General features: G+C 38.6%; 2 protein-coding genes across 2 annotated transcripts; one reads left to right on the forward strand and one right to left on the reverse strand.

Annotated features, from left to right (window-relative positions):
* Nucleotides 1-182: 182 nt before the first annotated feature.
* brd9 (bromodomain containing 9) lies at nucleotides 183-5785 on the reverse strand. Its single transcript, XM_058648585.1, has 17 exons — nucleotides 5612-5785; nucleotides 4967-5187; nucleotides 4750-4887; nucleotides 4538-4667; nucleotides 4364-4421; nucleotides 3682-3826; nucleotides 3477-3587; nucleotides 3111-3298; nucleotides 2628-2760; nucleotides 2330-2405; nucleotides 2112-2207; nucleotides 1871-2003; nucleotides 1665-1776; nucleotides 1498-1554; nucleotides 1299-1404; nucleotides 614-784; nucleotides 183-499 (listed from the first exon to the last, which is right to left on the reverse strand). Exons 1-17 carry the CDS (start codon nucleotides 5658-5660, stop codon nucleotides 399-401), a joined length of 2025 nt encoding a protein of 674 aa, XP_058504568.1. The 5' UTR covers nucleotides 5661-5785; the 3' UTR covers nucleotides 183-398.
* On the forward strand, nucleotides 5750-10889 carry trip13 (thyroid hormone receptor interactor 13). The gene is made up of 14 exons (XM_058648586.1): nucleotides 5750-5863; nucleotides 6052-6123; nucleotides 6884-7043; nucleotides 7435-7561; nucleotides 7731-7786; nucleotides 7875-7965; nucleotides 8070-8142; nucleotides 8243-8306; nucleotides 8405-8491; nucleotides 8740-8846; nucleotides 8996-9149; nucleotides 9732-9844; nucleotides 9963-10032; nucleotides 10120-10889. The coding sequence occupies exons 1-14, from the start codon at nucleotides 5811-5813 to the stop codon at nucleotides 10213-10215; spliced, it is 1323 nt and encodes a 440-aa protein (XP_058504569.1). The 5' UTR covers nucleotides 5750-5810; the 3' UTR covers nucleotides 10216-10889.
* Nucleotides 10890-14725: the final 3836 nt, after the last annotated feature.

A 14725-nucleotide genomic window follows, 5' to 3' on the forward strand; every position in this document is an offset into this window, starting at 1 on the left:
TAATACTTCTGCATTCACAAGCTAATTTTTAATAGTTCACATGTATCTTCAGGTTTCTCATGTTACATTAGTTCCCCATCTCTAAACGCTGATATAACAAAATTATCAGGTTTAGGCAGGACACCTTCAGTTCCTGCATTAACAGCTGCTCCCATAGAGAGTCCACTGTAAAATGAAGATTACAATAGACACATTTTTAAATACAGGTGCCATCATTTATTTTTCAGATGTCGCACTTATGTAAAAACCTTAACACATACAATACAAACAGTCTGTACAATCATTTTCAGTCTTTAAAAACAGGTTACAGGCTCCTGCTGACTCCACAGTATTCAAACAATTCAACTGAGTACATAGTGCTGTTAACACCCAGATAACAAATGAACAGTGTAATGTGGTCAGCTGTTTGCAGAGCTCTCGGGCTCCGGAGACTGCAGGAACTCGTAGGGATCGTGAACCATTTCCGACTGGTCCCCAGCACCCAGGTGTGATGGACTCCCTTTGGAAAAAAGAAAACATGGTTCTTATGTTATTATGCGGATGTTACTGTTGTAAAAATGACCCTGGAAAGTGAGCCACATATTATCATACCATGTTAGTGTAGTTCATTTACCTAGGTGATGCTGGTCCCTCTCTGAGGCATTAGAGAGGGAGGACAGGTTGGATGATGGTCTGGAGCCAACTCTGTCAACCTGTGCCTCATGAAACTCCTGCAGGAGTTTGTCTGCATCTTCAAAATGCTGATGGCTCTCGTCATTCCCTGGCTCCTTTTTCACTGGTTTGCCTGATTAAAGAAAGAGGGAAGATAAAAGGGAGGATTTACATGCAAACAAATCTAATGGACTATTTAGTTTTTATATATTATTGAATATACAATTAAATGTCAACCTGGGTGTCATGTTTACATCACAGCAGGTTGGAGCTTAGGCTGACGTGACAACTGAGTAATTATACTAAGTAATAAGTTTAATGAGTAAACCCTTGAAAGCAAAAGCCTGATGTAAGTGAGGTTTTCATCATGAGTCAAGAAGACTTGGCAAATAGCTATGAACCCATGTTCATAGCTATTTGTGTTTTGAGCTGTTCTGTTACTCGCAGCATTAGCATCACAGAGACATTTTCCGAGGAAAGGATGTAGTGTTTTAGTCACATTTAAATATTTTTCTCATTATTGCTGCGAGATCTAACTGCTCTTGGGCCACAACTATTAGCTTTATTCCATTACTAGCTTAATAATGTTACCACTGGATTATTGCTGTACATGTAAATGCAGCCAGAGTGAAGACGAAGATAATCACCCAATGAGTTAAGCATGGAAATATCCAGAGACATGTCAGGATAGTTCTTCATTGACATCAAGTCCAGGACTGAACTGCTCTCCCCCAGAGCGTTGCTATCTGCCATCTGAAGAACAGCAAGTGGGAGTCAGTCAGGCTGTAGATTATTATTGCAAAAATTACTTAAAAGCAGTATTATATTTCATAAACTACAGCATACCTGTATATCACAAATATTGGACTTGTTTTCATCAGGTTTGAGCATCATGTTTCTTTTCTGTAATGTAAATAAATAATTAGTGTAACACACCAGCCAATGACAATTAGCCAGTAGAGGTGTGATCTAATTCAGTGCTTCTTATTTTTGCTTAAGGAACAATTATATACCTGTCTGATCTGATTGACAGCTTTAATGTGATCGCCGACAGTCATCTTGTCCAGAAGACCATCGACCCAGCGCTTTGTGACATTGCCACAGCCCTTGACAAACTCCTGTACACTTAGAGTGATAAAAAAAGATGTGATAAAAAAATGTGACAAACTGTGAAAATAATGATTATTACTAAAGGATATTAAATCTTAGTCTCCCCCACCTCAAAGCAAATTGAGCCCCTGTGTCATCTCCATAAGCCGAATAAAGCATGTCCACCTCATCAGGAAGCAGGTCTGGAAAGATGGAGTTCTTCTGAAGGCTTTGGGTGTTGTACGCACTGCTCAGGAAGGTCACTGCACAGAGCAAGACAACAGTGAAGACAATTATAAAGCATAGACATTGATATATGCTAACTGGATGGGACAATTAAAGTGAATCAAAAGGTGCATATCATGACATACCTTTGTGTCTCCTGTCATCTTTGAAACCCAACGTCGTTAATCCAGGAAGGAGCTTATTTGACAGAGAACTCAGGTCCACTTTTTGCACCTCCTCTTCTGCAAAAAATAAAATAAAATCACACGTTATTATTGCATAACATACTAATACTGTAAGGATCTTTTCAGAACTTTGGGTTCTGAAAGATGTTTAATAATAGGCATCAAAAAGGAAAGCAAACCTTCAGCATCAGGATCAAGCTGATTAACAACTGTATAAAGAAGAGAACCATCGGACTCCTTACGCAAGTGGCCCATCTGGAAAAACAGATGAGAGGGAATATATTGTCAATACGAAGCACACATTTTTAGTTGCATGCACAGACACAGACACCTTGGTTGAGTCAAATTCTAAAACATGACTCCTTGTCCTATCCAAGTATGGTAGCTTAACAACCTCTCTGACACCATAATACCATAGCTGGTAAAAAAAAACCCAGTATGTATGAAATCAAATGTAAACACAGTAAGGTGGAAAACCTTTGAGTTTGGCATGTATCTGTTGATGCGATCCCGGGCTTCATCTGCAGAGTGTTCAACAAGTGCCAGAACATGCTCCTCAGCAGTGCTGTCAGTCAAACTGCAAGCATTTCCCTCTGGTTCATACAGATAACTGAGATGACAGAAGTGACAATGGGAACAGATTATTGTGTTGACAGGAGGCGGTGTCACTCAGTATCAGGTGCAAAGCAAACAAAATTTCCCCCTTAAGTGAAATGTTACAAAGGGTTCCCACAGCTTGGTTGACATCAAATTAAAGACCTTTTCAAGGACTTTCTAGGACCAATTCCATGAAACAGTAGGTGGCATCGCAAGAAACAAGGGAGACCTTTACCTAAATATCAACTTAACTTCTTTCTTGATCAAAATTCAAGCCCTTTTAATGATGACCCATGTCTATTTAGGGCAATTCTCAAAAACTTTCAAGGGCAAGTTTGGACCCGGGTTTCAAATAAGAAATACCTGATGACTTCCTTCATGTCTTTGACTGGTTGTTTCCTGGACTTCTTTGTTGATTCCACTGGGACAGGAATGATCTCCGGTGGAGTTACATCAGATGCGATGTCTTCATCACCCAATATGGCTGCCTGCTGAGTGTAGTCCATTTCTTGCATGAAAGACATGCTGCGCTTCAGAGCCAACAGCCGCTCCTGTACACAGAGCAGAAGGGGGGGAAAAAAGCAACACAACATATTTAATCTACTTTGACGGGTAATGTGTAGATAAAAAAGAAAATATAAAAGGACAACAGGGAATTGTACAGGTTGAAAAAGTATGTATAGAGTGAGAAATGTGCTTTTTTTCTAGTTCACATGACTTTATATTTACCTTGCTCATCATCTTGAAACCAGTGTGCAGCAGTTTCTTGGCAGCTTTATAGTATACAGTCTCTGGTCGGTTGTACACCATTGCATTGTCACACATCAGTTTAAAGTCTGCCTGAAAGCCGAAAGGTTTGCAAACATATTATTAAAAATAATTATGAAAATATTATTTCCTTACAACACAATCCTAATCCCCATGATATACTTACTTTGAATTCTGTTACTGTGTTGTAGTCATTGTTCATAATCTTGTCTTTCATTGTGCTGAAGTCCATGGGATGTTTGATGATCATTGAATAACCAGGAGCAATCGCATCCGTTACTGGAAATGAGAAGAATCCATGGGGGTCTTTCCTTGAAAAGACAAGTGACGTGTAATTAATTAGTACATTTTATTCATGCTGGGATTTTGTGCATCCATCCACCTTCACAAATCATAATATAGCCTAATTCACCATTCACTATTTGCAGATTTTCAACTCTTCTAAAGAATCGAAAAAGCTCACATCTAAACTCAACAATAATAATAATAACAACAATATTCATAATACCTATATAGAAATAATAGACTGAAAAGCTAACAGGCAGAAAGGGACTTTTCTCTATTTGGGCTTGTGAACCTTATATCAATCAACCAAATGAACCATGAATTACATTGCATGCAAATATCACATTTAACCAGAGAGACATGTAAAAGTCAAATTGTGTTAATTGGAAATATTGTAACTTCTGATCATTGTATAAGCGAGTTTCGTGGCAATTTTTAATTTAGGACATTTCCTAAATTAATGTCATGTCATGAGGAGAAGAGATTAACAAGTACATCGCAGTGGTCAGACATGTTTGGAGGGAACCCTTATCTGCATGAATTGTGATTGATCAGTCAGTTACCTCTGCAGCTGACGTAAGAAGTGCTCCAGCAATTGTTGTCGAGGCGTGGACTCACTCTCTGCAGTGGACAAGCACAAATATGCAAATGTTTATAGAGAATATGTATTATTATACTTATTGTGGAACTTGAATGTAATGTTTGCCTTACTGAAGGAATCTAATGTTATGTCTCACCTTGATGTGTTCTGCATGATCTGACGGGTCTGTCTCCTTGCTGCTCTATGTCCACCTTCATACCAGGCAGAAACTCATCCAGTTCAGGGTCTATCTCAAACCTTTCTTTCTTTTTTTTCTTCTCTTCTGGCTGAGAAACATAAATGGTAAATGCAAAGTCATATTAAGAATTGAGGCAATCATATCCTCAGAGTAACATTATACTGACTCACCTCTAAGTTGATATTTTGAGTTGATATAATTGTTTTTGACAATGTGAAAGGTTCCACAGGCACACCAACACTGGCTGAAGTTGCAGCTGCTGCCTCCAATTCATTTTGCTCCCGCTCTCTCTTCTTCCTCTTTTCCTCCTGTGGGATGAAAGATCTATTAACTTAAAAACAAAAAACTATTTATAAGACAATTACTATACAAACAATGTCTACGAACCTTTCTCTTCCGTCTCTCTTCGTCGTCAACATACTTGTCTTTATCTTTCTCAGACTTCTTTTTCTTTTTCTTCTTCTTCTCTTTGTGGCGTTCTCGCTCGTGGTCGGATCTGTCATCATAGTAGCTGGAGTCGTGGCCAGAGCCACTGAGCTCTGTCACTTCACTTCCTCCAACTTTAAGCACGAGCTTTAGTGGCTTCTCAAGAGCCTTGTCTTCATAGTCTGCATTCAAAACAAACAAAATTAAAGTAATAGTTGCCACAGTGTAAAGCAACATACGATCAGATGAACTTATATTAAGTCCCCAAAGGAAAACTCAAATAGACACAGCTGCACAAAGGGTAGAAGCGAAATGCAATCAAATATAAATCAACAGCAGTAAGAACATGAAGAAAGGTGTACAAACTGTTTAAAAGGTGACTGTACATCTTTACGAAGGTTGTTGATTAATGATGTATACAATTATTATGGTGGATGATGAAGGTGAATTATCTTACCAAAATAAGAAAAGAACTTAACAATACATTACATATAAAATCATTTGAGGTTTAAACACTAACATTGCATGAACAGGCTAGGCTAACATAGCTAGCTGAAACAAAAGAGCTGTGTAAAATAGCTGATAATAAAAGGTGCATTAATGTACCATCGACTTTTCTCCACTCCGGTTTATGTTTCTTGTGTTTTTTCCCCATGTCTCCGTGTCCTTGCCCACAGTCTTGTATTAATGATACGGATGTTTACACTGGTCGCTAACGTAGCCTTGGCTAACAATCCTTAGCAGACAGAGCGCTAGCAGCAGGCGGAAGTGATTAGTCCAAACAACGCGGTGTGTTTCCGGTTTAATGAATCAGCGCGCTGAATTTGACATACTGCTTTCTGGCAGCAACGAGCGGCGGTAAGTTTTAAGTTAATTTCAACATTTGTTCATACAATATTTCTTTGTGACAGCGTAGACACTGAACGGCTAAGTTTCACTTTTATGGAATAAGAACAGTGTTAGCTAGCTACAGCCTACTCTGCTAACGCAAACGTTTTCGTTGAGTCTGAGTGCTGCTGTTAAAACTGTGGACGGTGTGTTCGCAGAGTCATGGAGATGGATGGTGACAGAGCGGAGGTGGGGAACATCAACGTGGAGGTTCATGTTAAGTCACACAGGTGGGTGAACTCAAAACACCGTCTCTGAATACATGTCTGTGACGCTTGTGAAGGCTATGAATCCTATGCGGATAATGTCATTGGATGAAGCACTACAAAATAATAGCTGGGAAATCCTGACTCTCCTCTCCGTGTATGTCTATCTGTGTATGTCTTTGTTTTGCTCATGCTGTTGCCTTTGATGTGCGTGGTCTACCTTACCTGCCTTTATCTGCCCTCTTAATTGTTTTTCAATATGGACAGAAAGTTGCAGAAAGTGTTGAATATTTCAATCAAGTATTAAAAGCAGTAAACAAAACTGGACGTTTTGGTTGATGAATTGTGTTTGATAACTGGGGTGGAGATCACAGGGTACCTTACGATACATAGTACCTGGTAATATCACGATACAATTCTGTGATAATCAATACATTGCAAGATCATCGCATATCGATACAACGCGATATCTGTCTATCTGAAGAAAACAAATGTCAACAAATGACATGGTGAACAAAGTGCATAAAGTCTATATATTGAACGTGGATGGGGCATGGGGAAGTTTCCCTCATTCGTTTGCGTAGCGAGGCCGGGTGAGTGAAACTGTCTGGGACTGTTTACTTTAGAGCACCTTCATTTATTCATTAGAATATCAATATTTGCCCTGGTGTATCGATTATTGTATTGCACGAGGACGGGTGTATCACCAAATTGATGTTTTGACCCACTAATGACTGACTGGTTTCTTGCATGTTGTCTTTTTCTGTACTTGTTCATGGTTCAGCACTGCTAAACTGTCAGAGGTGAGGATGCACATTCTGGCTCTGCTGAATCGCCACAGCATGGTTTTTGGAAACTACAGATGGACAGAGTTTGACGAAGACTTTCTGAGGAAAAATGTGGAGTCCGTGGCCATAGTGGATATCGAGGAAATAGTAACACAGGTCTGTCATTTTGTTTTCTCTTTTAAATATATATTTAATTGGGCTGTCAAAGTTAACATGATTGGCTGCAGGTGGCAGCACACACTCACCACATTGCTCATTCTTCACTTCCCTATGCTCTCACAACTTAAATCACTTTAACTGTCTACTCCCTACTACAAAAAAATAAATGAAAACAATCAAATAATTAACATATTTGCATAAAGCATGCCTATTTGTCCAGTCCTATGTTGACAAGGATATTCAAAACTGGGAAAATATCACTTTTTAGAATATATAAAAAAGGTGTTGTTAATCACAAGTTTACTACTGTATTAACAATAATGTGATTCATGATTGTTTATACAATCTCTTAATGCTTTGCTCCCTTTTATTTAACTTTACCTTTCAGCCCCTTGATTTGAAAAGCTCCTCTGTGTCTGTTCACATCTTCACATTGAACGAGGATCAACCCAGCACACTCAGTTTGGAAGACGACGAAGAGCTTTCAGCAGCAAATCACTGGCTGTTACCAACAGGTATCAATGAACCAACACTTGATGTTTATTTGATGTATTTCCATGTGAAGTAGTGATATAGAAATATAATTATTTTACAGTATAAAGCAGTGGGTTATCAGTTAGGCACACAGAATACTATTCTGTATGATATGTGTGTGATAATGACTCGTTCTCTGTTTTCAAACAGCTGAATTCCATGGGATTTGGGAGAGCCTGGTGTATGACAGCGGAGTCAAAACACAGGTAAGAAAAAAACCGGTTATAATGTGAGATGAGATTACATCATTTTCTCATACATGTATACATAAACTTTCTTACATATTTCTTCCAGCTCCTGGATTATGTCACTACAACAGTTTACTTCTCAGACAAAAATGTTGACAGCAACCTGATTTCGTGGAACCGTGTTGTGCTGCTTCATGGTAAATGACCTGTAACCTGTAAACTTTCATTGATTGCTACGGTGTCAGAGATAAAGCTTGTGTAAAATAACAGTATCATCACCTTTTTGTTTGGATGTACTCAGGACCGCCAGGTACTGGGAAAACATCATTGTGCAAAGCTCTTGCCCAGAAGCTGACAATCAGACTGTCAAGTCGGTAAGATAGTCCTCATGTTAGTGAAACCATTTCAGCTTTAATTGCACCTTCTTTTTTTCTTTTTTTTTCATCTTTCACCATTCACTCCTCTCCCCCGCAGGTATTCTTATGGCCAATTTGTTGAGATAAACAGCCACAGCCTGTTCTCAAAGTGGTTCTCAGAGGTACTGGACACCTAGACCCCCCCCCCCCCCCCCCTTTTTAATGGTTAGCACATGAAACTGATAACATTTTGCTCGCTAACCATGTGTTTTTGTTGCAGAGTGGCAAGCTGGTCACAAAGATGTTTCAAAAGATCCAACAACTCATTGATGACAAAGAAGCTCTCGTGTTTGTCCTGATCGATGAGGTAAAAATGTTGTCTGAACGCAGCAGCCTAACATGCAAAGCAGCGGAGCCTTCACAGATGCAAAACATGTTCATATGAACAATAGAGCCACTGATGAGTGCATGTAAACGGTGCATATGAGCCACAGATAGTGCATGTCTATTGATTTTTGCCAAATATTATTACTTTGTCATACGTTTATCATAGCTTGCCTGGGCACGTTTCTGTTTTGACTGAGGCTTTCTCATGATCTGCTTCATTGTGAATAGGTGGAGAGTCTGACAGCAGCTAGAAATGCCTCCCAGGCAGGAACAGAGCCTTCTGACGCCATTCGAGTCGTCAATTCTGTTCTCACCCAACTGGACCAGATCAAACGGTCTGAAAGCAAAGCATGTGTACAAGATTCAGATCCAATCCCCAGCACAAAACCTTAACTTTGCCTTTATGTACTATACAGTTAATTTATTGTATTGTATTATGATTACCCAGGTTTACTTTGTGTTGACATGTGGGTTCTTATTTCAGACATTCAAACGTTGTGATCTTGACGACTTCCAATGTGACGGAGAAGATTGACTTGGCATTTGTGGACAGAGCCGACATCAAGCAGTACATTGGACCCCCATCTGAGAAAGGCATCTACAATATCTACCTCTCCTGCCTTGAGGAGCTGATGAAGGTGACAACCCAGTAACTGTTTTCTTTTTCTTTTTTTTTTCACAATTTACAAATATTTATCTTTTAAAATGCAAAATACAATGTTTTCCCAACAAGTCACATTCCAAACACTGGAACGACAATCTACAACCTGCAGGTCTAATTATTCATACAGTAAATCATTCAGATTAGAATGTTGTTGTTTCTTTAGAAATACTGACAGTAATGATGCATCTTGACAATGTCTTGACACACCACACAATTGTTTTCCATAAAATGTAATTTTTGGACTTGATAAGTAGGTATAAGGAGTATTGAGTAGTTAAAAATGATTTGTTTTGCCGTGTGTGTTGTTAGATTAAAGGGAAAACCGGTATGTTTGATTTGATTGAGCATTCCAGTGTTTTAAACAAGACTGTCCTAAGTTATCATCAATATAACAAAAGTACCAAACGGGCACACACAGTGTTCTCTTCAGGATCATAGTGATAACAACAAAATAGCATTATTATCACTAACTTAAAATGCTTCAATGAAAGGTGAAGCAAACCCTTGAGTTAAATGCTGTGCGTTGATCTAAATTGTGTGATGTGATTATGTGCAGTGCCAGATCATCTACCCCCGGCAGCAGCTGTTTACCATGTTTGAGCTGGAGACGATGGGCTTTGCTGAGAGCGAGGTGTCTGAACACAGTCTGAAGTTGAGGAACATTGCTGTGTGAGTGCAGCCTCCTGTAATGCAATAATTCCCAAGTCGCTGGCACTGTGTTTGCAACATCAAATGTCAGAACTGAAACAGCCAGAGGCAACGGTTTTGTTTTTCTTTTCATTTCCAGAAAAAGCAAAGGTTTAAGTGGAAGAGCACTGAGGAAGTTGCCTTTTCTCGCCCATGCACTGTTTGTGAGGGTAAGTAAATGGTTTTGTTCTACAGAGTATGGGTAAAAAAAAAAAATAGAGGGCAATGTTTTTTTAATGTGGTTTGTTTGCCTGCAGTCGCCGACAGTGACCCTTGAGAGGTTTCTGGAGGCCATGGAGCGAGCAGTGGCTAAACAAAGGGAGGAAAAATCTAATCTGGTCAATGGGTTCTGATCTTATTACAATGCTGACATGTGATTGTTCATGAGATCTCGGTCCTATTTCCTGTTTCCAGTTCAAAGAAACCATAACCCGTACATCTTTTTTTTTTTAAGCTTAATCTGTGCTTTTTTACAGCACTATGTTAAATACTGTACATTTACGAGAAACATTGTTTAACAAATGTTAATTTGTTGTAAGATGGAATACCCATCCAGTGCTTGAATTTTGTTATTGTTTACTCCTTTCTCGTCTCCACCATGTTTAAAGTTTTAATATAACATGCAGCTTTAACTTTAATAATTCCTTTCGTAATGTCATTGATGCACACACAAGCTCAATCTGTGCATTTGTTTCTTGGAAATGGCAGCTTGTCCGACAGAAATAAGAAGCAGTTCCACGATGTGCCTGAGGCCTCAGTGGAAGGGGAAGCAGCAGAAGTAAAGAAATTATATTGTAGTTTCCTACACTGCGTGTTAAAGGTTTTTTGCCTCTGCCTCTTATTTTTGATGGACAAGCTGCTTGTACCATTACCTTGGCTTTGTTTGTCCTCTCTTCTGGTTTTAAAAGATGACATTTCTCTTGTTCGGGAAATATTCTTTTGCCATTGTCAGTTCTATATCATCTTTGCACTCTTTGCTATTTTATTTTGTATAAAACACTGTAATAAACATTGTTTAAAATTGTGATTTTTTTTTTTGGGCCCATCTTTTTAATCAACCGTTTTTTTATTGACTTCTCCATTAAACCAACCAACTATACATTTGTTTGCAGCATATACTGAAAAATGAAGGTATTCATACAAAAAAAGGCAGCTGCTTAATTCAAGTGATTACAATTATTAAAAGTGCCCAAACCATCACCCTCCCAAACCCACCCAACCTCTCAGAGTCCAAGTCAGAAAAAGAGACAAGACAAAATTAAATCAAATTAAAGAGTAAATAAATAAATAATAATGATAAAGCTAATACTAGTATCCTAGTCCTCATCTAATGGTATTTGTAAGCCCGTATAACACTCCAGGAATGGGGTCCAAGTCTTTTTATTGTTTTAAAGGGCTATAACTACATTGGCTTTACTTTTTAAAGAAGTGAGTCTCCGGGGTGGAACCAAATAATGCACATATGGCATTGGGAGTGATGTTAAAGGCATTATAGGCATTAAAGTTTGTCCCAGGCAGCCCTGGGCCACCACTTGGTGGCGCACAAATGCTGTTATACAGTTGCAGACAAGGAGAGACTTAAGTTTTATGTGGTGACTTTAATGAGACACATAATCATCACAGTGCAGACAATACATGAGAATACATCATAGAAATACAATTTGCATCACATAACAGGATGATGATGATGATGTTTTCTAAAGTTTGCTGAATAAAACCAAAACCCCTCCCCAAATAAAAAGGTTACTTATGCAGCAAATACAACTATTTTGGCTTCGTGAGACAGGCTCCTTCATGGGGCTTCACTATCTGTCATATGCACCGTTTACATGCACTCATCAGTGGCTCCATTGTTCATATGAACATGTTTTGCATTCTGTGAATGCTCCGCTGCTTTGCATGTCAGCTGCTGCGTTCAGACAATATGGCCTTTGTTTGTTGTTGGGCAACAGCTTTTTCACTTTACCACTTCAAAGGTGGATTCTGTAGACTGCTCTCGAATGTGAAAGGAAAGCAAACGCAGAGTTTTTGCATATTAATAATCTAATAAATACACAACGACATCGCTGTCTGCTTTTAAAATATCCTCTGCTGGGCGTTTGATTCAGCACATTTTTACCTGAAATGTTGATTGACTTACTTTATGGGCAAAGGGTTGTCATTGAGATCAAACCAAAGATTCAGACTCATCAGATTTTCTTAAGTACTGGGTTTCACAGAAGGCCCAGAATGGATATCCCCTTGCACAGAAAGCCCTTATTTAACTGGAGAAACGAAATTGTTGCGTTTGAATGATCCGTTTTAATGCTAGAGTATCTTGTATACCTAATTGTTTAGCACCCACAATTATCATTCGTCATAGACGTTTTGAGGAAGCTCTCCTCTAATCTGATGAAGGATCAACAAAGTGGAGCGAGAATAAAAGGCAGATGGAGGAAAGGAAAAGTCGCAGGAATGGGCATTGTAAATAAAACCATAATTGCTCTGTCTGGAGGCCTTTTTCTCTTTTCGACTGTAGTTGCTCCAAAACCAGGCAGCTGTTAAAAGGCAATCAAGGCCGAGAAGGAAGAAAAGTCAAAAGCCTTATTGTTACAGGGTTTTATCATTGTTTCAAGCTGTTTGAAAATGTCAGAAAGCTCCAAACAAAACAAAAGCCTGATGTTTATCCTCCACACTGTTGTTCAGGTACACGACTGAAAGCACTGGAATATGGCTGCCTGTGCCAGTGGTGATTCACATGGGGAGGGGATACATTTAAACACACACTTATAGGAAATAGGAAACTTCACACAGCTGCACACAGAAACCGTGGAAACTATCAGTCATTTACGTGAGGCTAAATGTTAAACATAAGCCTCAAGATAATGATTTAGATTATTGTTTTAAAAGTGTAGCACAGCATTGCGTACTGGATTTGGCCAGTAAATAAATCCACATGCTCTGTGCGAGTACATTAAAATCAAACTGTCAGAGCTTCTCAATTCTTCATCTGCATGACAGCCTTTGAAGATAAACCAGGACTTTTATCCAAGTGAACGTTGCCTTTTCAGAAAGACAGCTCTTTGTTCCCAGTTTAAACTATACTGTCAGAAACTGCATGAGAAGTTGTTTCGGATTGAGTTCAGACGTTTCTGTGTGCCATATGTTTTGTCATCCATTTAAGCAGGATGTTAGGAGGAATAGCAGAGAGAGAGAGGATGAGGTAGAAGGAGCTGGGCTACATAAAGGAATGGTATTAATATGGCGCTAATAAAGCTGCCATCAGTGAGCAATGCAAATGTCTGCTTGTGTTGTCAGCCATAAATAGACTTTGATCCGAGAGTGTTTTCTGTGTGAGGAGTCTACCGTTGGACACATTGACAGGAAGAGCCCTTTACTTTACTCTCCACATTCATCAAGGTCTGAGGCAGCGAGTCTGGGACACTTGAGATACAGTAGGCCCTCCATTCTCAAAGAAAATAAGATGTTCTTCCAAAAGCACATAGAATATATTTCTCTCATGTTTTCTCAGGCAGAGCTCCTCTGTGGAGGTAATAAAGAATAAAGATGGGCCATAATTCCTGACATGACAGCAGCACTTTGGTGAGTTGACTGAATGAGTGAGCAATTGGCACCGGACGTATAATAACAGTTTATGTCTCGATAACATGCGAAGATCAAAGTAACATCTGTTCTAGTTTTGAATGCAGTCTGCAGGAGTGGGATGTTTACCAAACACTAACATCACATTCATGTTTTCATACTATCACAGATTTCAGAGAAGCTGCCTAAGTAAATGAATATTCATAACTCTTGGCCTGTGTCCTGCAGCCGGGGCCTGTTTTAACACCTTGCCAAAGGAAACAAACTATAAAAGTGCTGCGGAGCTTTTGATCGCCGCATGGTGGTTTGAAGCACGGCGTGTTCTCCCTCAAACAAATGGTTCCTCTGCGATTTCATGATGCAAACCATAAACAAAAAAGAAATGACTGTATTTTGCCTGCAAACACTAACAGTCACGTATTGTTATCATTAATTGCACCTGTGTTTATCCCCACACACACAATACATGACAGAAATATCTCTTCTTTAACAATACAAAACAGTTCATCCTGATTTATGTCACTTCAATGATCACAGGCTTTTGTGGGGGAAGATTTAATTAACTTTTCTCAACAACCGCGGTAATAATGAGCTCCACCTTTCCATATTCAGGCTACTAGACTGAAATAATCCAGGGTCACAAATCTGCCTTCAAACTAAAATGATTCATAAAACTATTGAAGTAACATTTTGTATGCTGGATGCACCGACAGAGGGCGTGGTTTTACAGTCAACGGCACACAAGCTGCCAACTCCTAAATAAAACCGGAAAACTATGGAATATGCTTTTCAAAATAAAAACACATTTAGGAATAAAATAAAAAACGCATTTAACAGAAATAAAAACCTGCATAAAATACTGTAGAAGTGTCTTTAATAATAATTCTTCAATAGACTTTATTAATAAAGCAGTTTTCATACAAATGAATGAAACTCAAAGTGCTTCACATGATAAAACATCCATCTTCAAACAAAACCCAGCCCTGAACATATTTGCATGTTGAATTTTAACTTGTGTTTTACTGAGCAAGTAGGATTTAAATATTCTGTAATTCGTCAAGATCAATAAACATTGTGACAGATTAAGAAGAAATGAAGAGAATGAAGGAAAACAATTATTGTTTAAGAATGGACAAAAACAAGACAATACAATATAACAATTAGAGTTTAAAAATTAATTATTTAACACAATATAATATGAACGTCTGTGTAAAATATAAAACAATAGTATAGTCTGTACACGTGCAATAGAAATCTTTTAATTTATTTTTTTCAAAAAGC

Source organism: Solea solea, chromosome 13, assembly GCF_958295425.1.
Source record: "Solea solea chromosome 13, fSolSol10.1, whole genome shotgun sequence".
NCBI lineage: Eukaryota > Metazoa > Chordata > Actinopteri > Pleuronectiformes > Soleidae > Solea > Solea solea.